This window comes from Anopheles darlingi, chromosome 2, assembly GCF_943734745.1.
Source record: "Anopheles darlingi chromosome 2, idAnoDarlMG_H_01, whole genome shotgun sequence".
NCBI lineage: Eukaryota > Metazoa > Arthropoda > Insecta > Diptera > Culicidae > Anopheles > Anopheles darlingi.
The window spans coordinates 80293557-80313556 of NC_064874.1; the positions used below are offsets into that span (position 1 = coordinate 80293557).

Consider the following 20000-nt stretch of genomic DNA (forward strand, 5'->3'; position numbering starts at 1 on the left):
TTTAGTGCCGTGTGGTTTCCAGCATTTTCACGGCAATTTATTACGCAAATTTCCTTCGAAACAAGCGACAAGCGACAAACCATGCGCCTCCATTGCCACCAAGGCTGAAAATTTTCCGAGGGGGTTCGTATTCGTAAAATTAAAATTCCATGCCCGTCGGGCGTACACAAACAGGCAATTAAAACGCTTTAATTGATTCACTTTTCCACGACAAACGGCACATACGCACATAATGCGGGGTGGGATCCAATCACGATAAACAACCATAACAAGGACGACGACGATTTGGTGATCGGTCATCCATCATCACATTCACATCGATATGGGACGGTCGTCCAAGGCCGTGAAAACGGGGCAGCGAAAATTCACCGAGAGGACTCCGTTTTCCACCCTTCCCCCCAAAAAAAAAAAACAAACACAGACAAAAGACAGCAGAGGCCGTGTCGGTGTTCCGTTCGTCGTGTGTCGCTGATTGAACATTTGTTTAAATATTCATTTTCACTCCAACACTATCCGATTAGTCGAGGTCAAAGGACGAAGGGAAAGAGATAGTAGAAGAGAGACAGAGAGAAGGGAGGGAGGGACAGAAAGAGTGAAAAACCGGTGAATGTGTCCGTCGTCGTCGTCGTCGTTGTCGTCGTCGTGTACTTCGGGGGCTCATCTAAAATTCATTTTCTCATCCCAACGCGCAACCCTCGCTCGGTCTCGTCAGGGGTTGTTGTCAGTGGAGGATGACGGTATTCTCGCATGTGTGCGTGTGTGAGTGTGTACTTACCTAAGCTCCACATATCGATCGATTTGCCGTACGGGTAACCCAGGATCACTTCCGGCGACCGGTAGAACCGGGACTGGATGTAGGTGTAGACGGTACGGTCCGAGAAGCAGCTGCTGCCGAAATCGATGACCTTTATCGAGCTGCTACCGCGCTGCTTCAGCAGCACATTCTCCTACAAACCGGACAGACAGACAGACAGAGTGACAGGATCGAGGTGTTAGTAACGAAATGGATTCAAGAAACGGACTCCAGAGGAACACACTTACCGGTTTCAGATCACAGTGTATGATGTTGAGCTCGTCGAGGAACCGCAAGCACTTGACGATCGAGTTGCAGAACCGCCGGATCAGGCTGAGGCTGAAGCCCTGGTAGTTGTTCTTCTTGATCAACTCGTATAGGTTCAGGCTGCAAGGAGGAGGAAGAAGCGGAAAAACCGGATAAAGAATGGACCGTTATAGTTGAGGTAAACGGAGGGAACATCAATTAGCCCTGCCCGGTCCCGGTGGATGGCATGCCGAAAGGACATTTCGTTCACTACGACAACGACGACGACGACCATTAAGCGGAAAAGTCAAGCGTCACCGGCGACGTGCGTGCTGCCGCGCGTGTGGCACACAGGCCCGGCCCGAGTTGCCGGTTGCGGAACAAACAAACTCCCTCCGTCCTGGAATGGTGGGCACCACCACCACCAACAACAACTATCGGAGCTTCGGTTGGTTGGCAACAAATGTTTAAAGTTTTTGGCGCTCGTCGACGACGACGACGACGGAATTGCAGTGAACATCAAATGCTTGGCCAGATTTGGCGATGACGACGACGATGACGAAGACGACGTCCGGTGTGCATGTCCGGTGACAGTATGTTCAACTCCAGTAAGCCAATTACTGCTGCCGATTGTTTTTAATTTCTTTTTCCCACCCCCTATCCACCTGAAAGATAGAGGCTTTAAATGGCTTTTAATGGATCGGGCATCCTGATAACGGGGCACTGTGCCTTGTTGTGGGTTTGTTATTTGTTTACCAACGACCAACGACCTGCTGCGACCCGAAAGGATGATGTCGCCAGCGCCTAATTGGCAACGATTGCGACTCCAAATCCAAGTCGAACCGTGGGCTGGGAGGGTGAGGATAATGATCCAACAAAGCGCAATTGATAAAGCGAGCAACCGATGGGCACCTCTCATCAGGACCTCCTCCTCCACGTTCCAGGTCATAACTTACTTACTTTAAATTATCCTGCGGGAAGAATGGGCTCAGGGCCCCCGTGTTGTCTCAGTAACGAGGATGACAAAAACGACAAATTTGTTTGGCATTGAGACCGCGGTCCTCGTTAGTTACTTGGAGAGTAACCTTGGTAAGGCTTGGTATGGGGGCACCATTCTGCCACAGTGCTCTACAGTATAGAACCAATCCAAACCTGATACCGAAGGCGCATGCTTTCCACAAAACTTTTACTGCAGCTAATTTGCTGCAACATGCACATGCAAAAAGCGGAGATGCACTTCGTGTACATTCCTCCGCAATCGGGGACCTCATAGACCAGGGGATGACCTTTTAGTGTTTGTTTTTTTTTTTTTCGCTCCACAGATCCACTATCCGCACGCACCAAGGGGTGATAGGAGTTTGCGTGATAAACTTCAAATTGTCAGCGAATATCATGTGTGTGTATGTTGTGCTGATCGTTTGCTTACACGCTAAGGCACGTGGCTGTGTACGCAGCAGGAGGAGCATTGTCCACGTGCCCATAATTACGATCCTTGCACAACCCGCCAGTGATGACGCAGACAAGGATTTGCGGGATGGATGACCGATTCAAACAGCCTGGTGATTGGAGACCATACAGGACACATTGAGGTTAATCGCGGCTGTCTGGCTACTTTATGTAGAGACGAATGGAAACCACAAGAAAGCACCGCCCCACCCGGTGATCCATTTATAGCTACCAGACCGCCAGAAAGCTCATGCACACACACACACAGACACACGTTTTGTTGGTTGATTCCCACGTCTAATCGCACGATGACGCGGTCTCGGCCTAATGTTCGCTTCGTCATGCGAGCCTAACGATGATAGTCCTGCTGGTCGCCAACAACAAGAAGAAAAAGAAGCAGAAATCATGCATTGACATCGGCCACCGCCAAACGACATCAGCCAACTACGCCAAAAGCTCGACACAGAAGCCAAAGTTTTGGCCAACAATGAAGTGATTTTTCATTTGGCGAACTCCACCCCAGGCCCGGGACTAAATACGGCTGCGGCCAACTTTTGGCGCGTTTCGTGGTGGTGGTTGCGTTCCTCGTGAAGGTTAAAACTTTTCATCCAGTGCCCTCGCCCTCTGAACGCATGTACCATGTTCTTCTCTCCTTCCCATTCCCCTAAAACCGGTGTCGTAAAGCGTAAACTTTCTGCTCGAGAGGCGCAGAGCCACCCGATAAGCCGATCTCTGCCACCGTCCCTCAGCTCTTCGGTATCGTATCGAACCAACGCTCCTGTCCGAAGGTCCCTCCCTCCCCCGCCCTCCGGTAGATGCGTAGTTTGGTTCCATGAGCTTTTCCATGAGACAGGTCCTGTGAGATATGGATGCCATCAGACGCTGCGTGTTAAGTGAGTTACGAACTTTTAGGACCCTCCTTCTCAGCACACCACTACCACAACCACAACCACAACAACAACAACGGCCATGAAGATGGCCTCACTATATTATTTGAGTTAATTAGAAGCGAATAGTTCATAATTGTGTTCCGCCTAGCGGGGTGGCGGCTCTGCCTTTCTCTCCCTCTGTTATGCTTTCCTCTATCGCGTGGATCTTCATTAGGATTGCAAATAGAATGCCGGTCGCATAAGCAAGCGTCTTCTCCTCAAACACTGGGCAGCTAGTGGCGCCCGGATCTAATTTCGTTGTCCCCAATCGCCATGCCCCATCCACGAGACGAAGGAAGGAGCGTAAAGCACCAAACGTCTAACGCATCCGAAACGACATTAAGTTGCTCTTTCCGTTGCCGAAATGGAACGAAATTGAATATGTTTGCTGGTGGCCTTCTCTTTCTCTGCTGGTTAACCCAGGAAGCAGCATCGTGCTTATCGATCTGCAGGAAGACACATTGCGTGCGTCACAGGCCCCGCAAAACGCCCAAAAATGCTCAACAACAGTGCTGCTGCACTGCGTAGAACTTAGCAGAGGCAGGTTATCGGCAAATCGGAGATTTGTTTTGCATATCAGCATCAGATAGTCCGCTTCCTATGCTGAACCCGTTCTGCCCGCATTGTCAACCTCCCCTTTTTCCCGTTGAATACCGATCGGAATCGAAGATATTTAATTAAAACAAACCATTCCGTCCGCGTGCTTGCTCGCTTGCTTGCTTCCTCCGCGACCACAACGAACCCCGTTATCGCGCGCATCAACTATCAACGGGAGCGATGCTGACATGTCGCTCATAATTGGCAGGCAAGGCAGCAAGGAGGGCGGCATGAGGAACACGCGGGTGAGGTTCCGTTGTAATGACAACGGAGTGAAACATCGAACCCCCCTCGCCGGGGGTAGATATGCCTCCGGTAGTCAACGATTCGTTGGAATGCCTCAATTGTTCTGCACCACACGCGCGCCCTGCGGTTTGACGTCGTTCATTCGTCGTTCCGCGCTGTGCAAAGGATTACCGAGTGCCAAAGCCTTTTTGTTTTGGGGGGTTCGGACGGACCACGTGCACCAAGCGGCACGCGAAAAAACGGAGAAAAAAACGGACGACAAGAAACGGGGAGAAAAGCCACAAAAGGAAAACATCGTCGCGATCGCAGAATTTGGAAGGACGAGAGGCCAAGGTACGGGGGGTAGGAAGGGAACCATCTATTGGATTTGGGTTTTCGGTTGTTTCGTTGGCCGATTATTTTTAGTCATACTACGCCCGTCCTCCCCCTAGACCATCGGTACGCGCGATGTAGTACGCGAGTAGCGCCCAACGTTACTACCACGATCCACACCATTCAGGATTCCGGAGCAAGCAAGTTCGTAAATGAAACTCAATCGTACGCCGTCTCTCCTAGGTCCTCCAGCCAAGGAGCCGTGCGAAAAAAAGACGAGAAAGTGAAAAGGAAGAGGAAAACATGGGAAAGTTACCAACCGCCTGGCTCGGCTGGTGGCTGTTACGTGAGACGCAAATATGCATGGAATCATATGCCGGAACTAATCGGATTAAGGCTGGTGGAAGGAAGTGGAATACGCTCAAGGCGTTTGGTGCGTTTGAGCCAATTTTGCTGACATTCGACATTTGTCGGAGGCCATTTCCGAGTCTGGAGTGGAAATTCGTCCCGTGGGCGAATTTTGAGATTTGGAACAACCTTCGCCACTCGCACCACAATCGATCGTTAAATCAATACCCGGCGTAGGGTTGCCAAAAGCCATGGGGCCACTGGAAAATGCTTTAAATTGAAAAGCTCTTTTCCCGTCGTCGAAAATTACGATGCAGCTAGCGTGCGTCTCGGCGAGATGTGCGGAAAATGAGAATTGGTTTCGCTAAAACTTTTCTCGCGAACGAAATAGTCTCATGACGAAAATCCGACCGACGCCCAAGGCCCAAACTAGAACGTGAGGTGATACCAAGAAACGTCCCTAGCGACACGCAACCACCGTTGGTGGTGAGGGTGGTGGTGCGCGAGGAGAAATGTATAAATCTTGCCAGGAAGGATCCCCGGGCGACTTGTGCATGTTCCCACTAATAGTCTCCAAATTGCACCCCATTTAGCTATCGGCGTAGAAAGATTTATGGTCGCCGGGTTCGGTTCGTGGCCAAAAATTGTACGCCAGACTGACGGCCCCGTGCCAGTATGACGAAAGTGGCCACAAGCAAAGCAAAACGGGGACCTGAAGCATTGCCGTGCGCCAGCGAGCACCATATTGCTCAATCAGCTGGAGGCTTGTGTTGTGGTGCACAAGACGACGACGACGACGACGACGACATTTGACATTGAAATTGGACCTCAGACCGAACATCGCGGGCGAGCGGATAGTTGATAGTTACCTCATAAGCTCGAAGGTGATGCAGAGATGGTTGCGGAAGTAAAAGTAATCGAGCATGTGGATGACGTTGTGGCTACCGTCGGCATCCTTCTTGCGCAGCTCGTCCAGTATCCGCACCTCGACCAGGGCCTGATGGTGGAAGCGCTTCTTGTTGCGGATGATCTTGATCGCGACGTACTGCTTGGTCTTGTGGTCGAGCGCCCGGATCACCTGGCCGAAGCTGCCCTTACCGATGATCTCCAGGATCTCGTACCGGTAGCAGATGTGGTCGTGGACGATCTGAAGCAGAGAATGCTGAATTAGTTTCCACGAAAGTACACGAAGTGAGGTTCGCAGACTTACCTTCTGATAGCAACCATTCTCATCGTCGAAGCCCAGATTGGCTCCGAGTCCCGCCTTGCCGTGGATCTTGCGTGCATCCAGACCGAGATAGTAGATCTCCTTATACTTTTCGATCTCCTGCTTCTCGTAGTCCGTCATCTGGTGTCCATACTGATCCCAGGCTCCTGGTGAGACAGAGAAAGAGCGTGAAGAAGAATATAGACGAGGAGTTAGTCATTTGTGGAACTCGCAGCGTTGCGTGACGCGGAAACGGAACTGCAGACCCCCGGTCCCTCTTCTCTTTTCCTTCTTCTAGAGGTTGTGGTCTACAGGAAATATTAAATTAACACCTTATTGCCGGTTTGTTTGCCCAATGCCGGCCCGGAACGTCGTCGTAATACTGCATAACGTATGAAACCGGAGGCCGCGCTTCATACGCGCTCCTGGCCAGGGCAGAGACACCCTACCAGTGGGGATAATAGAGATGTACATTCGGACGGATGGACCCTGGAGTGCATAACGTATCGCACAAGCCACGCCACGCCACGCCACGGTTCGCGGTTCGTGTGTACCCGATATTTATTATTCACACCCGGTGAAGGCACGTGAGCCAGACCGAATGGCCGGTTAGTGGGCTGTGGAAGGAGCTTATGCTGATTGCCGACACAGCAAGTGCTGCCGTCCACATGCCCGCACACACACACAGGGTACAAGGATAAGAGTACAAAGCTAACCGCGTGCCAACGTGCCATCGCACAGCACAAAAACCGCAAGCAAATGATGGCTTACAGTCGTACAGTCGTGTTGTTGCTGTCCGCGTTCGTGCTGTGTCAGTGCTGATTTGGCACTCTGACACCCTTGGGCATCGCGTCCTCCCCAAACAGCGGCCTTCCGCTGACTCACCTACACGCTGATGACGCTGATGAGACCGGAACAGTGGAACTCATGACGCAAGCGAGCAGGTTAGTCGAGGAAAACTAAAGAAAAACTTTATCCTGTATGCCCTGTTGTCTGTCTACCGGTGTCCGCGTGTGTGTGTGTGTGTGTGTAATTTGGTGACCTTCAGCTGGCAGCGATGTATGCGCTTCTTCCGCTCCTCGAAAAGGTCAAAAGGCTATGACGTATGCAGAGGAAAATGGTTCACGATGGAGAGATTCGCTGCGTCATCTCACACAACTGGAACGCTCTCTTCTGCCTCGGAAGGTTAGCACCTCCTCCTAATGGTTTGCTATCATTTGCATCTCCTCGGCTACCGGAGTAGCGTGACCTTGGTACTGAGTTTTCCTCTCTCGCGTGGCGGTTCACATAAACATTCTCGCCGACGCGAAAGCCCCCGGATCAACTGGATGATGAGTCGAGGAAAAGCCCGCACATATGTTCCAGGTGGCGTACGTACGTAGAGAGCCTTCCGAAATTTAGTCCTCAAAGCCGCTACGAGGTAACATGACAAGCAGATATAATAGAAATAGTCAACCAGCTAATAGAATTCCAATCCCACAACCAATCCAATACCACGGCAGTAAACGATGCAATTGAGCATTACTTTTACTGCAAACGAGCATATAAAAAGTGCAGCTCAAACGTGCTTCGCTGTCACGTCCACCAAAAACCCCATCCAGGGGGCCATCCAGGGGATTGACGTGGCCCTTTTTAACATAATTGCCCGCTGCTGCCATGGTTTTTCGGGTGCCGCATCAATGTACCCCTTACAATGTAATGTCACCGATAAAAGCAGCCGGTCGCAAACGATATGGAACGTTCGTTCGTTGCCCGCCGGGGGCAACATTTGGGGTTTGGGAGCCGGGCACACACACACACACACACCTATAGACCCATCAATGCGGCAGTAACAATGTTAGTCGCAAGAAGGCAAGGCAGGTTTGAATTGAATTTAGCCGCAACATTTCCGGTTTCACAAGGCGGTGGAGAGAGGGGGGGGGAGGCATATCATGTGCCGCATGCAAATACCAATCCACCTACACCTCCTCGCCCCCCGGGGGATGGGCCAACCAAACCAGACACCAGACTCGCGTCGCTCGCGTATCATAAGACCCAAGGAGAAGGAGGAGAAGGAGGAGGAGACCCACCCGGAACGGGGAAATGCCATGCTACGCCATGGTCCAACGACCCCTCACGGTGATGGTACCCAGAACTCTCCAATACGACACACTAATCACCTGTACGAGAAGACCTCCCTTCCTTCCTCCCTCCACAGGGTATTAAGGGTGAGCCCCGCGCATGACACGCAACATGTACTCCCACCGGGCGCGTCGGTCGGTCGATCGGTGCGTTCCCGCAAATGCGCCACCGATACCGACACCGCCCCGCCATCAACAATGTCACCGTCGTCGTCTGGGGCTTCGTGCTGGGACGAAAGAATGCCGATTCTTGATTTATTTTGCGAGGCCCACCAAAGGAAAAGCAAAAACCAGGAGTCCCGAAAAAAGGGAGGAAGTCCTGCACAAGTCCCATAGATCGACTCGACCGGGAAGTAGTCCGGGACGGAATCCATAACATAATAATTGAATTGATTTCGACGAACCAACGTGACAACGGTGGTGGTGGCCGTGGCTGCTGCTCGCGGTGTGTGTGTGTGTGTGTTTGCGGTCGCCGAATAAGACCCTGGCCCTAGTCCTGGGCTTCTAAGCACCTTCTGATTGGGTATTACGAGTCAGCCCGCCGAACCGCCGTGATTCTCGTGATTCGATTTTCCACCTTTTTAGCGAATGTCGTTATCGGTTAGCACACCACCGGCAACGCAGCTGCTACTGAAGCTGGCGAGCGCCTGGTCGAGGTCGAGAGAACGATGGAACACATTGCCAGTGCCTGTTGTTGCGGTTACGCAGCACGAACTTCCTCGGGGGTTTCGAAGAAGTTCGTTAAGGACGTTAGTATAGATGGAAAAAGCGTTGCTAGAAGTCACTAGTATTGGGGCCTGCGCCCAAAAATCGGTTCCATCTAATGATGTTGAACACAATTTAGGACCTAGTCAGCACACCTTTTATCGTTTGAAGATTCGCAGAAAAAGTCTTATCAACAACTCGGGTGCAAGATATCTGACGCCCTGCAAAGGGCTCATTATCGGCAAACGGCAACAAATTATTAAGCTGTTACACACACACACACATTGACGGCGTAGACTGAGTAACTTTTCCAGGAAAACCTTATTAACCACAAATGTCCCACCACAGCAACAACAACAAGCTTATCACGGGAGTAGCACGGTGTGTATCAGCATTACAGTCCCCCAACTCCATCCCCAAATAGTAACCAAATTAGTGGCCATACATACGCCGGGGGCCACATACCACTAACGCCGTCACGGTGCGTTGGACAGAGGACATCGATCCAGATACTTACTTGCGGGCGTCATTGGTAGTGTCGGTTTGTCGGATTCCAACTCGGTCGTCGAGTTGTTGTTGCTAGAGGGTGGGCTGAGCGGTGGCAGCGCATTGCCGTGGGCGTCGATCATGGTGCTACGACCGCCACGGAACGCGTTCCGCGTACCGCTCAGGCTAGCCAGCTCGGGCCGCGAATCGAACAGGTGCGTCGTGGTATCGCTCCGCTCCCGCCGGATCTTGTCGCTCTCCAGCTGTACCTACGCGCAGAGAAACGAAACAAAGACGTGGATTAGTATTAAAAGGTGTCTGCACAACAAGAAGGTTAGTGTTGATGATGGAAATGGAAATGAAGAACGAAGAACGAAGAACGATAATGATGGCAACGGTAGTGACCACCTTCGGAAGGAGCGGTTTGTGTGGCTTCTCCCGCACATGCCCATAATGATGGTCCGCGTCGTCGGCGTCGCCGTTGACGACGACGCCGTTGAGTTCCGTGCGACTTCTGGCCGGGTAGTGCTTCTGCGGAAAGACGCACAGCCAGCTGGCCGGTAGCATCTTGCGCAACGTCGGTCGTCGCCTCGACGACATCACTGCGGCATTCGATCGCAAGTGTTAGCCACCGCGCACGAACCATTGAGTCACAGACCCCAGAGACCGGACCGGAGCAACGTCAAATTGACACTTTCGCCAACACAAACAAAGCACAATGATGATGATGATGGTGATAACTGACGCGCGTGGCGTCCGTTACTCGCGGCGTTATCGGAACCGACGACGACGACAACTGCTGTTATCGGAGCGGCCAGCCGATTGCGATTGCTTCTGCACGCACTTTCTGGGACCTTTCCCTGCCCAGACTGCCCGGACTAATGCCAGCACTGGCAGCACCGTGCTGCCACTTCTTTTTTCGACACTTTGCAGATGCACCACTGCTACTGAAAGTGACCACAATGCACACACACATTGGCCCCCTCGAAAAAAGGGACGCTAAACCGCGATCTACGCGATGGTGACGTCGACGGAAAGCAGACAACTCCGCAAACAGACGCTCCAGACTCGTGGTTCGTGCAGCACTGACGCTGGCCTCCCCTTCACATGGTCACTCGCATGGTCATGATAACGGACCAGACCGTAACGTGTTAGATACTCGAAGTGACAGAGATCGCAACGCTCTCCACCCTCACACACAAACATACTGCAATCGACGTCCCATGGGCCAACGTGGGGCTTATCGGGTAGTCGATTGGTGTTCGCGGTCAGACATAATCCAAAAGGGGTGGACGGGGAACTTGAGTCACGACTCAGTAGCAACCGGCTTCCCATCGAGGATGAGACCGAAATCGGTGCGCCACTGCAGCCGATTGCAATTTTAATTACTTTTTTCGGACGAACAGAACGGCGGTTGATGATATCCGGCAGTCAGTAGCCCCCACCCCCGAGAGAAGCTGTCGAAAGAATGCACATCGTCGGTGCACGTTTGGGGTGTGTGTCTGACGCAGCAGCAGCTTGATTAGCATAATCGCTTAATGATTCCAGGGAGCACATGGCGATGGCGCACCCTTCCCGTGGGGGTTGTGGGGGTCTAGACACACACCTGGCTGCACCGTCGTGTCCCGCCGAGGGGACGGGGTGCGACGTGCTCGGGCTTTAATTGAGAAGTAAGAGCAGACGTTCTTTGTTATAATTCCCACTGCACTCTACTGCACGTCGTCACCGGATCTTTGTTTGTTTGTTTGTTTGTTTGTGAAGTGAGCTGAAGGCTAATCGAGTTGATTAGGGGGAGGAGGAGTTGTTGCAGTTGCAGCAGATAACGAGGAGTAGCGAGTTCAAGTGAGTGGTCGCGAAAGTGCTCGCCGAGACTCACCGAGATAACCAGAACAGATTTTTTCCAACTACTCCACAGTGGAAGTTGACGAAGAAATGGAGTCACTTCGAGTAGATTGGCGATTGGAGTATCGAGTACTAATAACTTCCACACAATACACTGACACGCAACGTCCCAAACAATCCACTATCAACGAGAAGCTAAGAAGCTACTACAATACTCTGAACACTGATAAGCGAGACTCGTGTCACCGGACCACCCAGAACCTACGCTAGACTTCTTCTCACGCACGAATTAGCGAGACTTAAACATCTGGCAACCCTCAACCATGCTATCACCGCGATTGAACCGTCCGCCGACCGAGCGATCTCGCTCATAAATGCGTTCGATTTGTACTAGGCACATCATCGTCATCATCATCATCATCATCGTCGTCGTAATTGCCCGCAATCCCTTCTCTCCAGAACGGCACAAGTTCGATGCCATACGGGGACTCGGCAATGTGTCACAGAGGTTATCTACACGTCGCGCGGTGCCGGAAATCTTCCCGATCCGAGGCCCCGGGCTCTGTCGTTCGTTGTCTTCGCCGAGACCTCCGTCCCTGGGGACCCCGGGACGAACTTCGTCGTCTTATCGCGGGGAATGTCTTCGAATGTCGCCAGCGAGCAAAGTCAATCAACCGGAGGGGCAATACTCAACACACACGGCACAAGTGAATTGATCCTCCCTCCACCGGCGGTGACCTCGGTCGGTCAGGCGATGGGAGTACGTTGGCCTCTTTCCGACGACGACGACGAACATCGACAATGGTTCAGTGCTTTCGAAACGGGATAGTGTAATGGCCTAATGGTGGTGGATCGACTTTGCTGACCGCAAATCCGATAGCTACACCGAAGGACTCCCCCCAGGAAGGGTCCCAGGAAGGGTTCCGGAGACATGGATTGGAATGGATTGGACGCGCAATATCTTGACGTTCCGTTCCGGGAGCCCGGGGATGATCCACGGACGTAGAGGAGAGTCATCGTTTGCGCATTAACCATCAACCGCCGCGCTCGAGCCTTGTTATCAGTAACCGATGATGATGATGATGAGAAGGAGGCCACAACTCGAGCACAACAAGCAGCTTCCGTTCTCGCTGCTGCTGCTGCGACGCGGAAACGGACAAAAAACACACTCCTGATTTCACTCGACCGTGGTCGCGAGAGGCCCGCGCCGGACGACCACTCAACCTCGTCCGGAGATCTAGTGTTTCGTGCCACGTGCACGCGATCGCGGGCTGTGGTTTCCGGCCTCCACCGAACGCACACTCACACACACACACACACTTAGCCACTTCGAGTGGGATTGAAAGTGAATTCGCAAGTGGCCTCTGCCGCTCTCGAGATCAGCGTTCTGGCCGAGGCCGATTCGCACATTCCATGATCGCGGCGGCGCCCAGTACGTACAACGACGACGAACGGGTTTTGTTGGCGTTCTGGAATTCGATAGTTTCGTCTGCGGGTGGCACAGGGGGGAGGGTAAGCGCCTTGCCTGGAACAGGATTTGGGGGGAGGGGGAGGCGGTCTCTCTCCAATCAGCTGTTTGCGGTTCCAGCCCGTAACAGATGCAAAGAGCTCCACGCTAGCGCTCCTTTGTATGCAGCCTTTGTCCTCTAGAGCGGACGCGTGCAGTCGAAACGGTTATTACCAGATAGCAATCTTGCTCGGGACAGGAACGTAAAGTCCGATTACACTTCTCCAAGCAATGCGTAAAATGCGCAAGAGGAATGCGTCATTCGGAACGATTTTACCTCTCGCCGTGCTTGTCTTTATGCCGTGCTTGTCACAACAGGACAAGGCGGTTGACTTGCATGTAGTAATATAGGACTTGGACTGCGGATGATGAACAAAGGCAAATAGTTCTCCTAGAGCCCTATCTAGGCAATGGTGGTGGTGGTGTTTGTTTACGGAAGCATGATCGACATCCAACATAAACATGCTGCTCACATGGCCCAACAGCAGCATCATCTGCCTTTGGCTGTGACCTAAAGCGCTCGATTCCTTTGTGAATCCAATAGTTGATCAAATTCATCTCCTCTAACCCAAAAGGCAAAGTGTAGTTGGGGTGGGGTGGAAGAAATTGGATTCCATAGTCCATAGTCCATGACGTCGATCGTCCAATTAATTGAAATCATTTTGATTGGCCCGAGCCCCTCTCCAAAACGTGCTTCGTGTGCGACGACATGTGTCGTTAAAGACATATTGGATCGTCCATTTGACGTCCAAAGCCAAAAATAAATTCCTCCCCAAAAATCAGGGGAAAGGGAGGTGGAGGGGGAGAGGGTTGCGGGGCCATCACCTTACGCACAAAAGCGGTGCACATGGTTCGACACTAAAAACCCACTCGGCTCGGCTCGGTTGTTCGACCGACCGGTCAGTCAATAACCATAAACCTGATCATCGCCTTTCATCACCTCTCGCTCCGTTTTGATTTCGGGATTCAGAATCCATCCAACCACCAGCACGATGACAGGCATGGCTCGATGCATATCTAGTAGGACGGGGTGGAGGACGAACGCAGCTCATCATCATCACCATCATCATCATCATCACCGACCATCGGTGATCGACCATTCACTCTCATCGCTCACTCTTCGACGGCCGCCATCATGACGGGCGTTTCGCAAACAGATGCTGCCCGGGTCTAGGTAAAGGGGTGGCCGAGGCCGAGGCCGAGACCGAGGAGTTATTAATGTTTTCCCGCCGCTCGTAAAACAACATGTTCTTCCAAAATTGGATCCCGCGCGCACACACACACACACACACACACACACATGGGTGCACTGTGTGGTCACGAAAAGGGCCGAAACCCGGAAAACTCGGAAAACGTAATTTCGGGTCGTAGTCGTAATCGACGGAGCAGCACCCGAAGCAAGCAAATGGTCGACCTTCCGCCAATTTGTATTTCAAGGAGAACCGAAAAAATCAATCGTTGCCACTCGGAGTGTGGCCCCCTTTTTGGCGTTTCCTTTTTTGGCAGTTCCGGAACGATGTTCCGGCAGGGGCTGTCGAGGTTTTTGGGGTGTTGTTTGGGATCGATGCATCGATGCGCGCGTTGCATCGGACTGTCCGGAACTGCTGCATGCATGCATGCACACCCCAGACCCACCGAGTACTGGATGCCTAGGGGATGCCAGGAAGGTCGAGATGCCAAATTAAGCCTGCCAGACGACCGAGCCACTCACGGGCACGTGCAGCAGCAGCAGCAGCAGCAGCACCAGCGAATGCATATCCGGATGCATGTCCGATCGTTGTGGAAAGTGGAAATAATCGAAACATAACTCTTCACCCCTCTCTCTCTCTCTCTTACGCTCTCTCTCTCCTGCTATCTCTTCTCGGTGCAGTTCAGGTGCAGCGCTCGATGCAGCTCGATGCAGCGCGGAACCAACGGGACCGACCACCGAGAGCGTGGCCGCACGCGGTTGCTCGGTGGCCCAGTGTCAGTGAAATTAGAAGCTCATTTTTCACTCTTCGAACCGTTGCACCGAGACCACCACCCCGCTCTCCAGGGGCCGGCCTTTTTAATTGCTTCGAATAGGAAAAGTATGCTCCGAGAGCCGTTGGTTTTTTCCGTGGAGTGCTGCAGCAACCGTTTTCACAACGCTTGGCATTCGTTGAATGGCGAAAGCACTTCGCTTACCGTCGTCGTGCAAGCATGATAAATGATTGACCAACCACTCCAGGGTTTGCTCCGGTTGGCCAGGTAGATTGGACCAGGGGGGCGGGGGCGGACACACACACACACACCGCACAGGTAATTGCCATTGCATCGCGCGAATGAGAAGCGATCGCATGTGATGCGAGTGAATGGACATTTGCATTGATCCTCGATTTCTTTCGCTTCGCACAAATGGAACGCAACACAGGCCCCCCTTCCCCTTTAACGGTCCCCCTCCCGAAAGGAGATCTGATCCGAAATCCGGCCGTTTACCGTTTGTGTTTGAAAATGTTCATGTTTCCAGCGCTTCCAAAAGTGGAGCCGCCCCGGCACAACATCATTCCCCGGGGTGATAATGGTGCGAGAATAGAGATTCGAATGTTTCAATTTCCGAACTCCCGAAACCCCATTCGCTCGATCGCTCGATCGCTTCAATGGCGATCTGGTTAGCCACGAACCATATAAAGCCACCCGCGCGCGCGCGCACCACGCTCCAAGCGAATCGCCATCGCTACACAGTTTCACTTTCAACTAAAAGTAGTGTGGCCGTTCCAAGGCTCCGGATAAGGGCGAGCGGAGAAGGAGGAGAAGGAGGAGCGGCACGGAATCAATTTGCATTTTTTGTTAAAAGACTTAAGCGACTAATCAATGCCCACTACTTACTGGTCCACGATCCAACATGATTGTGTTTGTGTGTTTGTGTCTGGTTTGCGTCTGGTTCACCGGTCGACGGTTCTCTTCTGGTGCCCGGGACGACTATATTACTCCTCCACCTGGATATATCTGTGGGTTTCGATTCTTGCGCTTTCCCTCTCTCTCGCTCTCTTCTATAACGTTCTATCTATTTATCTTCTGTCTCTTCTGGAACGTGCGTGTAGGTGCGCACACACCTGGTTGTCAATCACTTCTAAGCACACACACGCACACGTAGCGCACACACACACAGCGTAATACACAAATAATAATTTAACGAAACGAAAACTAGTGGCTGGCTTAGTGGTGACTTCGTCGTTCTATACGTCGTTCTACGACTAGCTTAGGATCCGCTCGCAACTACCCAGTGTGCCGATGCAGATTGCTAGTGCTAGAGCTTGGTGGTCCACCACGGCGGAACGCGAACTTAGGCGCGACGACAATCCACAGCGACGACGACGGCGACGGCGACAAACTTGGTCAGTTGTGAGTCCATTCGAGTGCTGCTGCCTGGACAGGTTCTCGCGCCGTTCTAGTCCTCCCTAGAACTGGTTCCCCGGGAATGGTTTGGCTTCCCTCGACGCTGGCGACGACTACTGCTGCTGCTGCTGCTGATCCTTCCAAATGGTCACACAACTAGCGAGTGAGAGAGAACGAGTCGTCTACTGTCGGGATGCAACCGCGATCGATGGATGGACGTTATGCGGTTATCTGGAAGAGAGACGAGAGGAGAAGAAGCTTCATCAGTACACCAGCGGTACGAGAACGACGATGCGAGTTGCATTCCAGCGGACGAAGAGATGTTTTCCATCAACCCCTCTGGAAGCCATTTCTCGATCTCAATCGATCGAAGGCAGCCCTCGGAAGACGAAGAAGGATCGTTGTTTGGATTATAGTTTCCCTTGGGTTTTCCCTGCGATGGTGCATTGGAATGGTGCATTTCCTGGACTGGAGCCAACGCAAAACACGCCACACACAAACCGTCGGCCCTCTTGTAACAGCCAAATTCTTGGCGGATGTTTGGTGGAGTGGAAGCAAGAGAGATGCATTTTGCATTCGCTCATACTGCGCCAAAGCAAATCTCCTTCTCCATTAGCCCTGCCACTTACTTAAGTGGTTAACGAGCGATGAAGCAATCAACTACTACCACTACTACTACTGCTCCTCGCGGAAACTTTTGCGTCAACAACGCGTTCGCGCTAGACGCTCTGTCGAATCAATCATCACGCCTCGGCCGCCTGCATCTGCGTCTGCGGGAACGGAGATCGATGCCAAAATTCCTTCCTCGATTCCCCATTCGGAACAGGACACTCCGTTCATTATTTTCCTCCCTTCCCCCCCGATGCCACTGTCTTCTTGTCCACTCCACTGAGAGCTCTCCATGGTCTCCGTCATGTGCGAGTGCGTTTTAAAAATAGTTTTCTCAATCTCCACAGAGCCACAGACAGAGGACGACAGCGAGCGAGCGGGCGCGCGTGCATTTGTTTGTCCATTTGTCGATTTGATCTCCGATCTGTTGCCGGATGTCGGAGGCCAAAAAGGGGTAAACTCCAAACTGCCCTGGCAGATACCCTTTTTTCCCGGGGGGTGGGGGAGTATGATTGTTGGTGTTTGTGCTTTGGTGGTGCACTGCACGCCGCCGCTGGAGTAAACAGATGTAGTGGCGGGCCAAATGCAATCTGACCATCATCTGGACTCCATCATCACACGGAGATGCATCCAGCGGCATAACATACAAACACACGCACCGTCGTACCGGCCCCACGCGTGATGATGAAATTGTTCCGCGTTTACCGTAGTTTACGTTTCACATTATTATCCATCTAAACAACTCCGCGCCACGTCAGTCCCGGGGCACGTCAGGCCCTCGAAACCGGCAGGCCGCATGCGATGCAAGCGATGCACCGAACGGCTCGATGGCGGCCGGCAGCGGCTGCGGCTGCGGACCAGGTTACCGCGTAATAGATATATTACGAGGTTGGAAGGAAAATTGGTTACGCTTTCCACACCAGCCAACGCCATCTCTGCACCACCACCATCTCGGCATCGCGGAGCAAAAGGAAAAGGGAGACGTCAAATTGGTTATTGAAAACAGGGAAAAAAGGAAAAGACGACGAAGGGCAGGAAAAGCTTTTAAATTAAATCCAAGAAAGCAAAACGCTGGAAACCTTTCAATTATCTGCAACCCAGGAAGGGGGTGCCCAAGGCTACCGGTCCAGATGCAGATACGGTCCACGGTGGGGAAGAAGAAGAGGTGCGTCTCTGCGTGTGTGTGTCCGGTGGGCCCCCCGGGCGGGAAAAACCTGCCACCGATGATGCGCTGCACCGTGGGCGACGGTCAATGCGTTGTGTGCTCTCGCGAAAGGAAAATCGTTACGGAATCGAGGAAAGGAAGGAAGGAAAGTGTTGGTTGCGCGCGATGTTATTCCATGGTGGGATTTGCGAAGGAAAATTGATTTCCTCGATGCACATTGAGATCGTTCTTCGCAGCATCCGCTGGACATTACCGAGAAAACCTGGAGTGATCGCCTTCAGGACTAGGATCTCAATTGACCGTTGTATTCCCAGTTATATACACCAAGACACACACGCACATCACGCACGTGACGTGTTGGGTATTACCCTATTGACCCCATCTTGCAGCACTTCCCGGGTGTAAACCGGAACCTGAAAGTTGCAGTTTCTCAGTGACGTGCATCGAGACCTCCAAAAAGCAACCTCTCCCGTCCTCTACCACCCACTTCACAATATCCGTTTCTTCGCAAACGCGCTTCGGTCGATTATTTTTAGCTGCCCACCATCAACGTCGACGTCGCGTCTCGTTGTCTAATTTTGCGCGCGCCGTCGTCGTCGTCGTCGTCGTCGCGATGCGATTCGCCAATCACTTCCGCGATTCCGCCATCATGTGAGTAAGGAGGGGGGGGGGGGGGGGGGCTTGTCATGTATGCGTTGGTAAACAGAGCAGCTCAATTTCCGATTTTCTGAACGCCTTCTTCCCGGTTCACGCGCGTGGTGCCGGGGAATAGACAAACGGCTTGCCATCGAATTCAGGGCCAAAGCCCCTCTTTCTTGGCGTCTTCGTCTTTGGGCTGCAAATTCTGTCGCCGAGGAGCCGAGCAAATTGATTTTTGTTCCGCCACAACAAACAACAACAACAACAAAACACATTGAAGACGGACCACACACCCCCACCCCCCTCCCTCGGCTCCGCTCACGCGGCCAATTATATGATTTTCCCGATGAGCTTTTCCTCGAGGTTGTCTTTTTTGTGTGTCTTTGGTTGCTTGTTAGTGCTGCTTGGTTCTGCCCCCCCTAAAATTAGAATGATTTCTGTGGTGTGGCGAGGCGATTGCTCTCTCTTTCTCTCTCTGCACCATTTTCCGCACGGTCAGCCAATTCAATTTCGCATCGAGGCACACAAATTGGGAACTACCGCGCCTCGAAGTCCGCCTCGTAACGGTTGCCAGAGAGCGAGCATCATGCCCGGATCTCGGAAGCCCGCAACGCAATTGGCACAATCTCTCAGGCGACTTTATGCACGTCTCTCGTCGGGGACCGGGGGAGGATTGGCTCATGATAAAAACATATCACACACACACACGCACGTACATTATGCGTGCCCTTGCCGCGTTGGGTGATTGCTTATTCCGGTGAACGAAAAGTGTGTGTGTGTGTGTAGTACCGAGCATAAGGTCCTGGAATGGAAGAACAACATCCGAGCCCCACGTACGGCACGTCCATCATCCTCTCCTCGTTCGTTCGGCCGTCGTGGCATGAGAACACATTCTCGGTCTCGGGCGGATGCTAGGCGCGAGGCTTTATGGATGAGCATCCGTCACGCATCTTAAGCTTCACGTGACTTTTTTTATGTCCTTCCTCGCGGTCGCCGTTACGAGCCCGGGGAGGGGGTTTGGATGTCGAAGAGTGCGTCGCCGGATTTGAATTTAACGAACGTTAACGGCCACCAGTTTGGCTCGAAAACGGAAAAGTGACGTTTCGCCGCAACAAACCATTTGTTTTTAATAAACTCTTCATCTGTCGTCGTCGTCGTCGGAGCTGCACCACCATCACCTCCACCCAACCTCCAGAAATCGCGCATGTGTCAGCGAATTCACTTTCATCCGCGGCGCACAAACATCAGAGTTCGCACAAACTTTGCCCCACGAAGTGTCTGTTTGCTTATTTATTCAAAAGGCAATACTCTCTTCCTCATCAGCATATAGACAGCGAGCGCACGAGCGAGGGTCTTGCCGGTTCTGATACCCCGCCCCTGCCTCTACCACACCTCCTACTCCTGGCCGTACCATAGCAAGCAAATTCAGGAATGTGAAGCACGCTC

The 20000-nt window shown here is 52.4% G+C and overlaps 1 protein-coding gene across 1 annotated transcript in view; it reads right to left on the minus strand.

Annotated features, from left to right (window-relative positions):
- Positions 1-20000, minus strand: part of LOC125948361 (dual specificity tyrosine-phosphorylation-regulated kinase 2) — a 55011-nt gene that overhangs the window by 7384 nt on the left and 27627 nt on the right. The window contains exons 2-7 of the mRNA XM_049674333.1: positions 15632-16372; positions 9467-9704; positions 6128-6291; positions 5787-6064; positions 1042-1180; positions 776-947 (exon numbers count right to left, since the gene is read on the minus strand). Of these exons, the coding sequence (XP_049530290.1) occupies positions 776-947; positions 1042-1180; positions 5787-6064; positions 6128-6291; positions 9467-9704; positions 15632-15649 (1009 nt within the window). The 5' untranslated portion in view covers positions 15650-16372. The remainder of the gene's footprint in view (positions 1-775; positions 948-1041; positions 1181-5786; positions 6065-6127; positions 6292-9466; positions 9705-15631; positions 16373-20000) is intronic.